The 13,964-nt window shown below is 44.2% G+C and overlaps 3 protein-coding genes across 5 annotated transcripts in view; 2 read left to right on the top strand and 1 right to left on the bottom strand.

The window, feature by feature from the left end:
- The window catches only part of LOC110526294 (piezo-type mechanosensitive ion channel component 1), a 73,973-nt gene extending 71,068 nt beyond the window's left edge, over positions 1 to 2,905 (top strand). For both annotated transcript variants that reach the window (XM_021607119.3, XM_090238453.1), the window contains 3 exons: positions 569 to 648; positions 1,168 to 1,366; positions 1,492 to 2,905. In XM_021607119.3, coding sequence (XP_021462794.3) covers positions 569 to 648; positions 1,168 to 1,366; positions 1,492 to 1,756 — 544 coding nt within the window. In that variant the 3' untranslated portion in view covers positions 1,757 to 2,905. The remainder of the gene's footprint in view (positions 1 to 568; positions 649 to 1,167; positions 1,367 to 1,491) is intronic.
- A 95-nt stretch (positions 2,906 to 3,000) lies between these two features.
- LOC110526295 (cytoplasmic tRNA 2-thiolation protein 2) lies at positions 3,001 to 12,256 on the bottom strand. The gene is made up of 15 exons (XM_021607120.3): positions 11,189 to 12,256; positions 10,944 to 11,018; positions 10,665 to 10,743; positions 10,524 to 10,583; positions 10,304 to 10,364; positions 9,115 to 9,224; positions 7,187 to 7,476; positions 6,912 to 7,047; positions 6,605 to 6,736; positions 6,404 to 6,495; positions 4,701 to 4,801; positions 4,341 to 4,542; positions 3,603 to 3,669; positions 3,427 to 3,485; positions 3,001 to 3,286 (listed from the first exon to the last, which is right to left on the bottom strand). Exons 1-15 carry the CDS (start codon positions 11,242 to 11,244, stop codon positions 3,202 to 3,204), a joined length of 1,605 nt encoding a protein of 534 aa, XP_021462795.3. The 5' UTR covers positions 11,245 to 12,256; the 3' UTR covers positions 3,001 to 3,201.
- The window catches only part of LOC110526296 (E3 ubiquitin-protein ligase RNF166), a 21,840-nt gene continuing 19,645 nt past the window's right edge, over positions 11,770 to 13,964 (top strand). Inside the window, exon 1 of one of the 2 annotated variants that reach the window (XM_036980639.2) lies at positions 11,770 to 12,342. In XM_036980639.2, coding sequence (XP_036836534.2) covers positions 12,173 to 12,342 — 170 coding nt within the window. In that variant the 5' untranslated portion in view covers positions 11,770 to 12,172. The remainder of the gene's footprint in view (positions 12,343 to 13,964) is intronic. The other variant, XM_036980640.2, reaches the window with a different exon arrangement.

Below are 13,964 nucleotides of genomic sequence, written 5' to 3'. Positions count from 1 at the left end.
AAGCCTGTTGTAAGGCAGGTCCTCACCAGACATCACCGGCAACAACGTCGCCTATGGGCACAAACTCACTGTCGCTGGACCAGACAGGACTGGCAAAAAGTGCTCTTCACTGACGAGTCGCGGTTTTGTCTCATCAGGGGTGAGATCCCTGGTCGGATCCGCATTTATCGTCAAAGGAATGAGCGTTCCACCGAGGCCTGTACTCTGAAGAGGGATCGATTTGGAGGTGGAGGGGCCGTCATGGCCTGGGGCGGTGTGTCACAGCATCATCGGACTGAGCTTGTTGTCATTGCAGGCAATCTCAACTCTGTGCGTTACAGGGAAGACATCCTCCTCCCTCATGTAGTACCTTTCCTGCAGGCTCATCCTGACATCCAACTTGTTCAGTTTATGTCTCAGTTGTTGAGTCTTGTTATGTTCACACAAATATTTACACATGTTAAGTTTGCTGAAAATAAATGTGGTTGACAGTGGGAGGACGTTTCTTTTTTTGCTGAGTTTATTTCAATTTCTGTGTGAAATCCTGTCCTGAATTCTGTTTGACATTATCTGTACTTTTTTTTATCAGACGTGTGCCTCACATGTTCCCCAACTATATCCGAGCACCAAACGGCGCCGAGGCCAAACCAGTCGACCAGCTGTATAAAGGTCAGAGCGGCTTTTATGTATAAACATCCTTCCTGCCACAGTACTAGAAATATAGACGGTTAGCTGACAGCGTCACGAGAACGATGCACACGCATCAAAGGGGCAGAAGGCAGTGTGTTGTTGTGGTTCTGGATGGCCAGATACCTTGCAACAATGACAAGAAACTGCCATTTGGTGAATCGTGAGTGGCTCGTTTCAGCTCGTTGTTCTTGATACCATGTCTTGTTTTGACTGATGTCATGTCTACTAATAGGGCCAAAATTTACTAGCTGTAACGATTTATTTGAGAGACAAGTGCTCATTGTTCAGCTTTATTTCTTTATATTTTCAATAAACATTGGAGATGATATATAGTTTACATGTAATCAACCATCTAAGCCAACTCCATCTGTTTTGCCCTATAGTTGCGCATGCATCAGTTTTGTTGCTAAACAACCAATTCGTCTATAAGGAAGTTCAAAGCTAAAACATGGACAGTCAGTCTGTGTTACAATTCTCCGACACCATGTTATGTTGCAGGTGATGAGGATGGCTACCAGGATATAACACTGTCTCTGATGAGGGACCGCTCTCTGAACAGCACCCGTGGGGCCCAGGAGTGGTGGGACATCAGCATCGCCGACTGTACTCCGTCCAAAGGGGCCTGCGGCGTCCTGCCGATGGTCATCTTCAATGACAAAGTCAGCCCCCCCAGTCTAGGTTTCCTGGCAGGATATGGGTAAGGATCTATGCGTGCCTGTGTTCTCAATGGTAGCCCATTCAAACTATTGTGTGGGAAATTAACTGTATAGAAGAGAGATCTATGTTCAATGAAGCTCATTCTACACTTGTTCTCCATTGCAGGATCATGGGGCTGTATGTGTCTGTGGTGCTGGTGATTGGGAAGTTTGTGAGGGGCTTCTTCAGTGAGATCTCTCACTCCATTATGTTTGAGGAGCTGCCCTGTGTTAACCGTATCCTCAAGCTGTGCACAGACATCTTCCTGGTCAGGGAGACAGGAGAGCTAGAGCTGGAAGAGGAGCTCTACTCCAAACTCATCTTCCTCTACCGCTCACCAGAGACTATGATTAAGTGGACAAGAGACAAGCTATCAAGTGACAATCGCTAGCCCTCCCCCCCCTTGCTGTCCTATCCAGATCACCCCTGGCTGGGGCTGTCTCACACACAGGGGTGCCTCTACCTGGTCTTTCTCTAAAAGACCCAATACTAGCTCCAGTGGGTCTATTTTCACTGTGCACAAACCCCTCTTAGCCAGGGGGAAAGGCATGTTTTGTCTGTTTCTGTACTCTGACAGTACTATTTGCCTCTGCTGGTGGGCTGTACTGACAGACAGTGAGCCAGAGGCTGTGTGGTGGCCAAGGGGTCTGCTCCAGTACCCGTCCCCGGGTTATGGAAAGTGTGGCTAGGCCTCTCCATTCAGAAGGGCAGGTTAGATGCTTTGCACTTTGACCACAGACTAAAGCCTGGCTCCTCTTGTCTTATTGCCTGGGTTCCAACAGAAATATCGGCTTCTGAATGAGGTATGATGGCCGGCTTGACCTACAGACACTACCCCTTAATGAAGAGACAGGCCCCCGGCTGGATCTTCACTACAGTGTGGACTAACGCAACACCAAAGGGGACAATTTGAGAGAAAAAGGACCTAAAGTAGGGTGTTTGTTTCCAATCAAAACACTATTAGATCATATTCAGCCAAATCTCAGAGTCTTACTCAAACTGTTTACAAATTGAAACGCTTCAGTTGGGAGGAAAGCTAACTTTGTACGTGGCAACAAGTTACAGGCTTATTGATCGCAAGACTTGAATCTCTTAAGTGTTAAATGACAGAGTATAGCAACACTGTAAAGACTGAAACATGTCTTAGTCATGACAATCCTTACAAAACGTCTCCATGCTGGAATAATGCACAAGTCAACATTAGCCCCATCTCTGGAAAATGTCATGCTGGAGTACATTCAGAAATTGTGACACTATACAGAAAACAGTGCGACCATTGTGCCTTTGTTTCTGAATTGTTACAATAGGGTTCAGCCATTGCTTGAGCAGTTTTTGCCAATATGCAAAAACCAAAACCTTTCCTAACTTTAATAAACATGTTATACTTTTATTTCCATATGTTTGCGCTCATTTTCAGAGAATCTGATGGGAGTTCTAATGCAGGTTGTTGCTATGGGATCTGTTTTGGAAGAATAATCATTTCTATTCCCAATATAATGTGGTTCAGCTTCTAAACCAAATAAAATATTGTTCATTCTCATTTCTGACATGGAAAAACTCATTGTTTCAGCATCATACATCCATATTCAATTCATTAGTTATACCTGAATCAATGTTAGATTCACCACCAAGCAGTGCCATGTACAAAGCAGCTTTATTTTGGGTGCAGTTAAAATACAGTTTAAAATCAGCCTATTGTCTTTTAGCCAAATAATATTTACTCAGTCAGTTGATTCATTAAAAGCAATTGGTGTTAGTTTATATTGAGACAAACAGCCTTGGCTGTATAGTTGCCAAGGGAACTACGTCACTGCAGTGCCGTTGGACGTTGTGCAGTCACAAGGACCCATTGACCCTCGGGATGGCTTCATCCTCTTCCTCATCTAGCAGGAACTCACTGATCTCCTCCCTCATCTGAGACCTAGACAAGTCCATAAACAGAAGTAACAAGGTAAATAGAAGGATATGCTCAGTGCAATTCTACTGGTAATAACTCAATATTCTATGCAGACATTGTGGCTATTTCACGTTTTTGAGTTAAGAATGTTGTATAAATCTCACCTTCTCTTCCTTCTCTCAGCCTCTGACAGTATATACTGGGGAAGGGCATCTTCTGCTGTCTGTAGAACAGAGAAAGGCCATGGTTCACATTGCACATTGTCCTGCTATAGTCTTTGTAAAGATTATGTTGGTCATGTTTAGGAGTAATGTGATGTGATAGACGTCCTTTCACTTACCATGTCTTTGATGGTCAGTCTACAACTGTAACACAACAGGCTTTTAAGATCCACCGTCTCTGGCTCCCTGAAAGAACACACACAGTATTGTATTAATTCAATAGGATCAAATTAAACAGCCTCTTGTACAAGTAACTTCAAGTTGCTTGGCACTTCACCCTAAATGTAAACGTGAATATACACTGAGTGCACAAAAGATTAAGCCCTGCTCTTTCCGTGAATCCAGGTGAAAGCTATGATCCCTTATTGGTGTCACTTGTTAAATCCACTTTAATATCAGTGGAGATGAGGGGGAGGTTACAGGTTAAAGATTTTTAAGCCTTGAGACAATTGGGAAATTGATTGTGTGCCATTCAAAAGGGTGAATGGGCAGGACCATATTTAAGTGCCTTTGAGCGGTGTATGATGATAGGTACCAAGCGCACTGGTTTGTGTCAAGAATTGCACCGCTGCTGGGTTCCAACTGAACAGTTCCCCATGTGTATCAAGAATGGTCCACCACCCAAAGGACATCCAGGCAACTTGACCACTGTGATTAGCATTGAAGTCAACATGGGCCAGCATCCCTGTGGGAACGCTTTCGACACCTTGTAGAGTCAATGCCCCGACGAAGTGAGGTTGTTCTGAGGGCTAAAGGAGGGAGGCAACTCAATATTAGGAAGGTGTTCTTAATGTTTTGTACACTGTGTACATAATCCAACTGTACAGTAATGAGACAGGAGACAAATGCCTACTGACTTAGCAGAGGAGCAGCAGCCCCCCTCTCCAGTCATACAGCCCTGATGCTGGCCCCCTCCAGAGGAGCAGCACTGGCCCTGGCTTGCTGAGGCTGGAGGCAGCCCTGGAGCTGCTGCTGTACCACGGGTGAACCCAGGGCCTGGGCCCCGCCTCTGAGACAGCTGCTCTGAGATCAGTGTAGCCTGGTAGGCAGAGAACTCCTCTAAACAACATGTGATGCAGAGAGGGATAGGTAGAGATATTTATGTGATTAGGGAATAGAAATACTAATTTCAGTACAAAATGACATACTTTTATTTAGTGAGTACAGTACATTTCTGTGATGTGATGCCGTCTTAGTACACTGGCAGTGTGACTCACCTAGTTTAGTGTCCAAGGCGCACACACAGAGTAGGCACTTAGCAAATGGTTGTGTGTTGGTGTTCTGACGGGGACATGCTGTGTGGAGCTTCTCACTGGTCCTGGAAGACAACCATCAAAACAGGTACTCAATACCAAAATCCTCAACAGCTATCTTCACACGAGTCTAGATGCATAACAGGCTCATTTATGATTGATATAGTATCCTAACAAAATCCATTTCCAACCACCATTTTCTTTTCAAATACTGCACCATATAAACAAAAAAAGAAACGTCCTCATTGTCAACTGCATTTATTTTCAGCAAACTTAACATGTGTAGATATGTGTGAACATAAGATTCAACAACAGACAAACTAAACAAGTTCCACAGACATGTGACTAACAGAAATTTAATAATGTTTCCCTGAACAAGGGGGAGGGGTCAAAATCAAGAGTAACACGACCATATGGTGGTGTGGCCACCAGCTGCATTAAGTACTGCAGTGCATCTCCTCCTCATGGACTGCACCAGATTTGCCAGTTCTTGCTGTGAGATGTTACCCCACTCTTTCACCAAGGCACCCGCAAGTTCCCGGACATTTCTGGGGGGAATGGCCCTAGCCCTCCGATCCAACAGGTCCCAGACGTGCTCAATGGGATTGACATCCGGGCTTTTCGATGTCCATGGCAGAACACTGACATTCCTGTCTTGCAGGAAATCACTCACAGAACAAGCAGTATGGCTGGTGGCATTGTCATGCTGGAGGGTCATGTCAGGATGAGCCTGCAGGAATTGTAACACATGAGGGAGGAGGATGTCTTCCCTGTAACGCACAGCGTTGAGATTGACTGCAATGACAACAAGCTCAATCCAATGATGCTGTGACACACAACCCCAGACCATGACAGCCCCTCCACCTCCAAATCAATCCCGCTTCAGAGTACAGGCCTCGGTGTAACGCTCATTCCTTCGACGAGAAATGCGAATCCGACCATCACCCCTGTGAGACAAAACCGCGACTCGTCAGTAATAACTTTTTGCCAGTCCTGTCTGGTCCAGCGACGGTGGGTTTGTGCCCATAGGTGACGTTGTTGTCGGTGATGTCTGGTGAGGACCTGCCGTAAAACAGGCCTACAAGCCCTCAGTCCAGCCTATTGCGGACAGTCAGAGCACTGATGGAGGGATTGTGCGTTCCTGGTGTACCTCGGGCAGTTGTTGTTGCCATCCTGTACCTGTCCCGCAGGTGTGATGTTCGGATGTGCCGATCCTGTGCAGGTGTTGTTACACATGGTCTGCCACTGCGAGGACGATCAGCTGTCCGTCCTGTCTCCATGTAGGGCTATCTTAGGCGTCTTGCAATTTATTGCCCTGGCCACATCTGCAATCCTCATGCATCCTTGCAGCATGCCTAAGGCACGTTCACACAGATGAGCAGGGACCCTGGGCATCTTTCTTTTGGTGTTTTTCAGAGTCAGTAGAAAGGCCTCTTTAGTGTTCTAAGTTTTCATAACTGTGACCTTAATTGCCTAACGTCTGTAAGCTGTAGTGTCTTAACGACCGTTCCACATGTGCATGCTCATTATTTGTTCATGGTTCACTGAACAAGCATGGGAAACAGTGTTTAAACCCTTTACAATGAAGATCTGTGAAGTTATTTGGATTTTAGAAGTTGTTCTTACAATTGGTTCCTAGTGTGGCTCTGTGTGCTACCCATCCTCACCTGTAGATTGTGCTGACAGTAGAGGGGAAGTCAGTTTGGAGTTTGGTGACAAAGCTCTCTGTCAGGTGCTGGATGCTGGCCTTGTCTTGTGCCTGGAAGAGGCGGTGAAGGAAGAATACTCTTAAAATACTAAAAACGGACTTGGCCGACAGTGCCACACTACATAACAATGATAGTAATCAGAACACAGTCGACTCTCACCTTAGTGTCCAGGCCAGGGATAAAGACGGAGGGGATGTCAAACATTCTGTTGTAATAGGCTATTTCTTTAGAGGAATAGTCCCTCATGGGTCTGACAATGACCACGTCTCCGTAGCGAGGATCTGAGAAGCCCTGTGAACATAGTAACATTTCAAAATAACACAGCTGCTGCTGCCAGAACTCAAAACACAATGTATGTCTATGTGGGGTAATGCTACAAACGGTACTTTATTGCAATATTTAGAGGGGCATAAACATAATGTTTACTATTCTACTGAGCTGAAAGAGGGGAGGATTTTGTCCTCACCGTGTCGGTTGCCAGCGATGCCCCTCGCCCCAGAGAGATGTTGCTGAGCAGTTTGATGGCCAGACGGGAGCAGCTGTCCCCCATCATCACCTTGGTGTAGCCCTGTGTCCTCGCTGTGTGGAGAATCAGGTGCTGCCTTGACAAAGCAATGCATTACACCTGTCATAAATGGCCTTTACACAAACTAGACCTTCAGAAGCATATCAGACATGTTCAGCACCCATATGCTCTGATACGTAAATAGCATGTCTCGGAGATACGGCCTAATCTCTCACCTCAGTGTATGTAGCAAATCCTCTTTGGCTGTCAGCGTCCTCACAGAGGCAAACAGTCTCTGAAGGGCTTGGGTGTGTTCAGGGGTGATGGGGCTGGTTACTCCATTCTCGACCTTCTGCATGCTCAGACTGGACAGGTGACTCTGGGCATTCTCCACAGAGAAGTTTGGATGCTGGTTCTTCTTGGTCTGGATGAATTGGTCCACAGCAGCTTTATAACTCGACCCAGTCTGTGGTTTTTCTGTTGCCGAGGATCCTGCCTCTAGCACTGAGCTGGGGAGACTGAGTACCTGAAACACCATGGGAAGCGAAAGACAATAGACATGATAATGCAACCACATGTTCTAAATAATGGCAAGCTATAATACAATGCCTTCGGGAAAGTATTCAGCCCCCTTGACTATTTCCACATTTTACTTTACAGCCTTATTCTAAAATTGATTAAATTGTTTTTTTTCTCTCCTCAATCTACACACAATACCCCATAATGACAAAGCAAAAATAGGTTTACATTTTTGCTAATTTATTTATTTTAAAAAATGAAATCACATTTACAAAAGTATTCAGACCCTTTACTCAGTACTTTGTGATTACAGTCTTCTTGGGTATGACACTACAAGCTTGGCACACCTGTATTTGGAGGGTTTCTCCCATTCTTCTCTGTCAGGTTGGATGGGGAGTGTTGCTGCACAGCTATTTTCTGGTCTCTCCAGATGTTTGATCGGGTTCAAGTCCGGTCTCTGGCTGGGCCACTCAAGGACATTCAGAGACTTGTCCCGAAACCACTCCTGCGTTGTCTTGGCTGTGTGCTTAGTCTGAGGTCCTGAGCAGGTTTCCATTAAGGATCTCTCTGTACTTTGCTCAGTTCATCTTTTATTTAACCGTTATTTAAACTAGGCAAGTCAGTTAAATTCTTATTTACAATGACGGCCTAAATCCTGACTAGTCTCCCAGTCCCTGCCACTGAAAAACATCCCCACAGCATGATGCTACCACCACCATGCTTCACCGTAGGGATGGTGTCAGGTTTCCTCTAGACGTGACACTTGGCATTGAGGCCAAAGAGTTCAATCTTGGTTTCACAACACCAGAGAATGTTGTTGCTCATGGTCTGAGTCTTTAGGTGCCTTTTACTGAGTGGCTTCCGTCTGGCCACTCTACCATAAAGGCCTGATTGGTGGAGTGCTGCAGGGATGCTTGTCCTTCTGGAAGGTTCTCCCATCTCCACAGAGGTACTCTAGAGCTCGGTCAGAGTGACCATAAGGTTCTTGATCACCTCCCTGACCAAGGTCCTTCTCCCCCGATTGCTCAGTTTGGCCGGATGACCAGCTCAGCTCTTGTTTGTTCCAAACATCTTCCATTTAAGAATTATGAGGCTAGTATGTCCGTGGGGACCTTCAATGCTGCAGAAATGTTTTGGTACCCTTCCCCAGATCTGTGCCTCGACATAATCCTGTCTCGGAGCACTACGGACAATTCCTTTGACCTTGTGGCTTGGTTTTTGCCCTGTCAACTGTGGGACTTGATATAGACAGGTGTGTGCCTTTCCAAATGAATTTACCACAGGGACGCCAATCAGAAACATCTCAAGGATGATCAATGGAAAAAGGATGCACCTGGGCTCAATTTTGAGTCTCATAGCAATACTTATGTAAATAAGGTATCCATTTATTTTTAATACATTGGCAAAAATGTCTAAACCTGTTTTTGCTTTGTCATTATGGGATATTGTGTGTAGATCGCTGAGGATTTTTAAAATCCATTTTAGAATACGACAGTAACATAACAAAATGTGGAAAAAGTCAAGGGGTCTGAATACTTTCCGAAGGCACTGTACATATTTAATGCCAATGATCAAAGCTCAGTCTCACATCCCAGACAGAAGTACAAACAACATTATTTTTCTGACCCATCTCTAGGCAGCTCACCTGTTCCAGGTGGACTATGTGGTAATGGTAATTAGTGGCTCTGAAAACTGACTCCAGTTGAGCCACTGCCCTCTCCCGCTCTTCCATGCTCTGACCACTGGCACCGCCCTCTGTCAAGACATAGTACATCGGCGTACACATCACAGACAAACTGAATTGGTCCACCCACACAGACAGCATCGTGAAGAAGGCGCAGCAGCGCCTCTTCAACCTCAGGAGGCTGAAGAAATTTGGCTTGTCACCAAAAGCACACAAACTTTTACAGATGCACAATCGAGAGCATCCTGTCGGGCTGTATCACCGCCTGATACGGCAACTGCTCCGCCCACAAACGTAAGGCTCTCCAGAGGGTAGTGAGGTCTGCACAACGCATCACCGGGGGCAAACTACCTGCCCTCCAGGACACCTACACCACCCGATGTCACAGGAAGGCCATAAAGATCATCAAGGACAACAACCACCCGAGCCACTGCCTGTTCACCCCGCTATCATCCAGAAGGCGAGGTCAGTACAGGTGCATCAAAGCTGGGACCGAGAGACTGAAAAACAGCTTCTATCTCAAGGCCATCAGACTGTTAAACAGCCACCACTAACATTGAGTGGCTGCTGCCAACACACTGACTCAACTCCAGCCACTTTAATAATGGGAATTGATGGGAAATGCTACCTAATATAATGTTTACATACCCTACATTATTCATCTCATATGTATACGTATATACTGTACTCTATATAATCTACTGCATCTTTATGTAATACATGTAGCCACTTTAACTATGCCACTTTAACTATGCCACTTTGTTTACATACTCATCTCATATGTATATACTGTACTCAATACCATCTACTGTATCTTGCCTATGCCGCTCTGTACCATCACTCATTCATATATCTTTATGTACATATTATTTTTCCCTTTACACTTGTGTGTATAAGGTAGTAGTTTTGGAATTGTAAACTAGATTACTTGTTGGTTATTACTGCATTGTCGGAACTAGAAGCACAAGCATTTCGCTACACTCGCATTAACATCTGCTAACCATGTGTATGTGACAAATAAAATTTGATTTGATTTGAATAGACAATCATCACACATGAGCTAGTCTAATGGGCCAGAACCACCTGCTAAGTTACAGATGAAGAAAAAAACATTGTGCCAAAGAGCAGTGATGATCATCATGTACATTACCATCTATGTAGATAATTCCAGGGACAAATCTCAACTTCTTGGGTGCGTCTCGACTCAAACCCTGAGAGAAGAAAGGTTCATTTTCATTCAGAAAAACAAAAACAGTTTGAAACCCTTAATAATTTGAAGAAACTTAATGAGTTGCATCTAAAATGTCAGCCCTGTGATATTTTAGTAATTGTGTAGTATGTTACATCTAGGAAGACATTGACCCAGCTACCTCTTGAACCTGTGACAGCATGGAGCTAGAGGCTGGCCCTCCAGACACTGCAAGAAGAACCTACAACAGAGAAACAATGCCAACTCAGTTGTTTTTGATTTATGTAAGACGTTACACAAATGTTAGATGGATATTCAATACCTTCTCTCCTGGGAAAATGACCCGGTTCTTTCCCAGCATGGCCCGGAACTTGTGGATGAAGTACTCCTTGAAGCAGCCCCTGGCCAGAAGACATACCCAAATAAATACATTACTTTTCATTATTAGCTACAAAGAGCATATATGCTGACAATAAGAGCAAAAATAGCACAACGAAGTAAAAATGACCACTTTTTAATTTTTGCTGTAAGTTCTGTGGGGCCAGTTCTTGAGACAAATCATGTAGTTTGTGACTCTCAAAAGCAGTTCAATAAACGTTACCTGCAAAATGCATCTCCAGCTCGGATGATCAGTACCGCTGTATTTTCTTTGCATTTGACACACTTCTTGGAGACACTGCGATAAAAAAAAAATGTGAGTCGATGGAAGCAGTTGCTACAGCATACAACACTTTAAGTAGCTAAGCTAACGTTAGCTAGCGAGCTGAACATAGTTACACGTGGACATTAGCTTGACTGCAGTTTAGGCAAATGGGTAATCTAGCCGTTAATGGGTAAATAGCTTACCGTGGGGTCACTCTGTGTTCTAGCTGTCCATTGTATTCCTCATCGACCTGACACATGGTCGAGTTAGCTAGCTATGTGACAAAGAGCTCTAATTTATTGTAGCTTGCTAGCCAACAATTGCAGAATGTAGCTGTAACAGTTTTCGGTTCAAGCTTGCCAGTTAAAACTATGTGAGCAGATACCAGCGTTCGTCGAAACTCTATTTAGGTAGATAAATTCATTAGATTAGTGTAGCTATTTTGAGATTTATTTAATTCAGCCTATTTCTTATAGCTGTCAAAAGGCTCGTGCTGGAATAACATAGCGCATTTTGATGACGTGCTAGATTCTTTCCACAGTCATTTGAAGAGCGTTTTGTAGTTGGATCACTGTTATTTTTGTGGATGTATCACATTAATCAATCTTGCAACACATATTTAAAAGAGAAAAGTACAACTGTAATAACTTAAACATTTTACAACACAATGAAACAATGTATTGTGGGAGTGTAGTTTGAAGCATCTGTAAACTGAGTTGGTGATATCGCGAACGAGACTTCAATGACCAGAAACGTCCTCTTCTTTGCTGAAGCTGTACGGCTTGTTCGTGAGAGTCGCCCTGAACTAGCAGTTGTGAAAATTCCCTGATCTTTTAATGATCTGGATATATTTTGGTTAGTTGTTTGTAAATCAAAATGATTTGAAGATCGAATAAATCTGCTCAGCGCCCTGTTTTTGTCCTCTCGTCAACCAGCACTGTCTTGTAATGTTTACTTCTTTCGTGCTTCGGCGTGTCCTCTTGTGCGCTTGTGTAGCGGACTGATGTAGTGTCTAATGTTAGCTAAATTATTTTACACAAACAATAAATAGGTTGGCTAGCTTTATTCATACGATTTATTCACACGAAGCATGTCCATCGTGCACAATCGGTGTAAATAATCGATGTGAATACTCCCAGGTAGTTACAGTTATAGTCGAGAACGAAGTGCGAGCAAGATCCTCGTTCATGATGGCGATGTTTCGCAGTTTTGTGTCGGCTACTCATCAGCTCAGGCAGCACCAACAAAACGGGGCAGCTGCGGCTGCCACTGGCGAGAGCATCGAGAGCCAGTTCTCCTGCCCAATTTGCCTGGAGGTGTATCATAAACCTGTCACCATTGGAAGCTGTGCCCACACGTAAGTTGGCGGATTTGTGATCTCTTGCTTCTCAGACAAGTGTATCTCACTTACAAAACAACAACGTGCTATTGTGTGTGTGTGTGTATATATATATATATATATATATATATATATATATAGCATATATTCTCTCGTAATGTTTGTATTGGTTGTTGTCATTTATCAGTCCGCTGGTAGAGCTGTCAAGCTCATTTTTGCTTGTCACTTAAAGTAACGGTTTTGTTATAAAATGCTTATGATTCACAGCAAAAATGCCACATCTATGATAGAAAAAAACTGCATTGACACTGGGATAGGGATAATGTTTTCGTTTTCCCATGGATGCCAACTTGCCAAAGGGAATGCAAGGGAGCTCAGACAGTCGAACAAAGCGGGCTAGGTGGTAGTTCAGTGCTTCCCGAAACGCAGTATCGACGTGAAATACTAACTAGGCTATTAGCGGATTTGATGATAAATGCTGGACAACAGCTTTGTAACAATAAAGACATAATAGCTACAGACAGAGGAAATGCGTGTCTAACGGCTAACTCAACACAAATTAGATTAGCTTTGGCAGCCGATAGTAGGCGCTAGATGGTGCCCACGATCGGCTGCCTAGGCTAAAATGAGATGTGTTGTCGAAAAGAGGAAGACCGTTTTGTATACTTTTAGCCAGCACTAGGATATGTGGAAACAGCAATATTGAAATGTTGAATGGGATGTTTTGGATTCTCATGATGCTCATTGCATTGTTTGATTTATCATTTTTCTGTAGAGTTTCAGCACTTAGTCAGAGAAGAAGCTGATTTATTCATGACCCCCCCCCCCCCCCCCCCATGATTGTTTTCCCACCACTGCGTTCCACCATAAGCTTCCCATAATGTCCTTGACTAGGCCTCGGGCACGTGGGTAATGTAACCTCAGTGTGGCACATGAGAGTTGCCTTTTGATCCGCGAGGTGCTGCCTCTGGAACATTGAGCAGAGCTGGAACACTGAGCGGAGCTTCTGCCTGCACCATTTTCTCACTGTGATCAATTCACATTTCACATGTACGTGAAAAGTCTGCAGCTGTGAAGGGAAGCTCGCTGAATAGCGGTTGTAAAAGTTAGGTTGAGAACACGGCATTAATATGCCTCAATAAGAATAATTGTTAGAATCGTTTGGCCACACGTGTTTTTTAAAAGTAAAAACACATACCACAAGGTTGATTATTGGAAACCAAGAGGTCTGAAAGCTCTCCAGTTGTATAAGCCATTTGGAATGAGTTTTAAAAAAGCTATTTCGAGGAGCCACCACCAGTTATGGACCAATTATTGCCTAGTTTCCCTGAACTGAACATTAGTGAACATCTTTGTAGGGCTGTAGCCTAAGTAACGCTACCTGTGTTTTGTTTTTGTTGCCTCCTGTGAATTGCATTACTAGCAGTTACACAGAAAAAAGTCAAGATGGAGTCTGGGGGGGGGGGGGGGGGGACGGGACGGGACTTGATGTCCATTCTTCTGCAGTCATCACTGAAGATTACTGGCGTTTTGAAAACAGTCCCCTTCTATTCTTCCTTTTTGACACCTGTGTGTCTACAGGAATGAATATGTGTGGTTGACTTGAAGCTGACTGCATTGTCACTCGCCAAACAAACCGT

This window comes from Oncorhynchus mykiss, chromosome 6 (genome assembly GCF_057628025.1).
Source record: "Oncorhynchus mykiss isolate SJ-2025 chromosome 6, ASM5762802v1, whole genome shotgun sequence".
Classification (NCBI taxonomy): domain Eukaryota; kingdom Metazoa; phylum Chordata; class Actinopteri; order Salmoniformes; family Salmonidae; genus Oncorhynchus; species Oncorhynchus mykiss.
Note: the sequence above shows the minus strand (reverse complement) of the source record. Positions and strands in the feature narration are given on the sequence as shown.

Bases quoted from the DNA above. Each gene is read 5' to 3' on its own strand.
- LOC110526295 (XM_021607120.3), bottom strand. From the start codon at position 11,244: ATGTGTCAGGTCGATGAGGAATACAATGGACAGCTAGAACACAGAGTG. The intron at 4,802-6,403 runs GTGAGGATGGGT...GTTGTCTTCCAG, and splicing joins ACTGTCAGCACAATCTACAG to GACCAGTGAGAAGCTCCACA. The intron at 3,486-3,602 runs GTAAGTGAAAGG...TCTGTTCTACAG, and splicing joins GACTGACCATCAAAGACATG to ACAGCAGAAGATGCCCTTCC.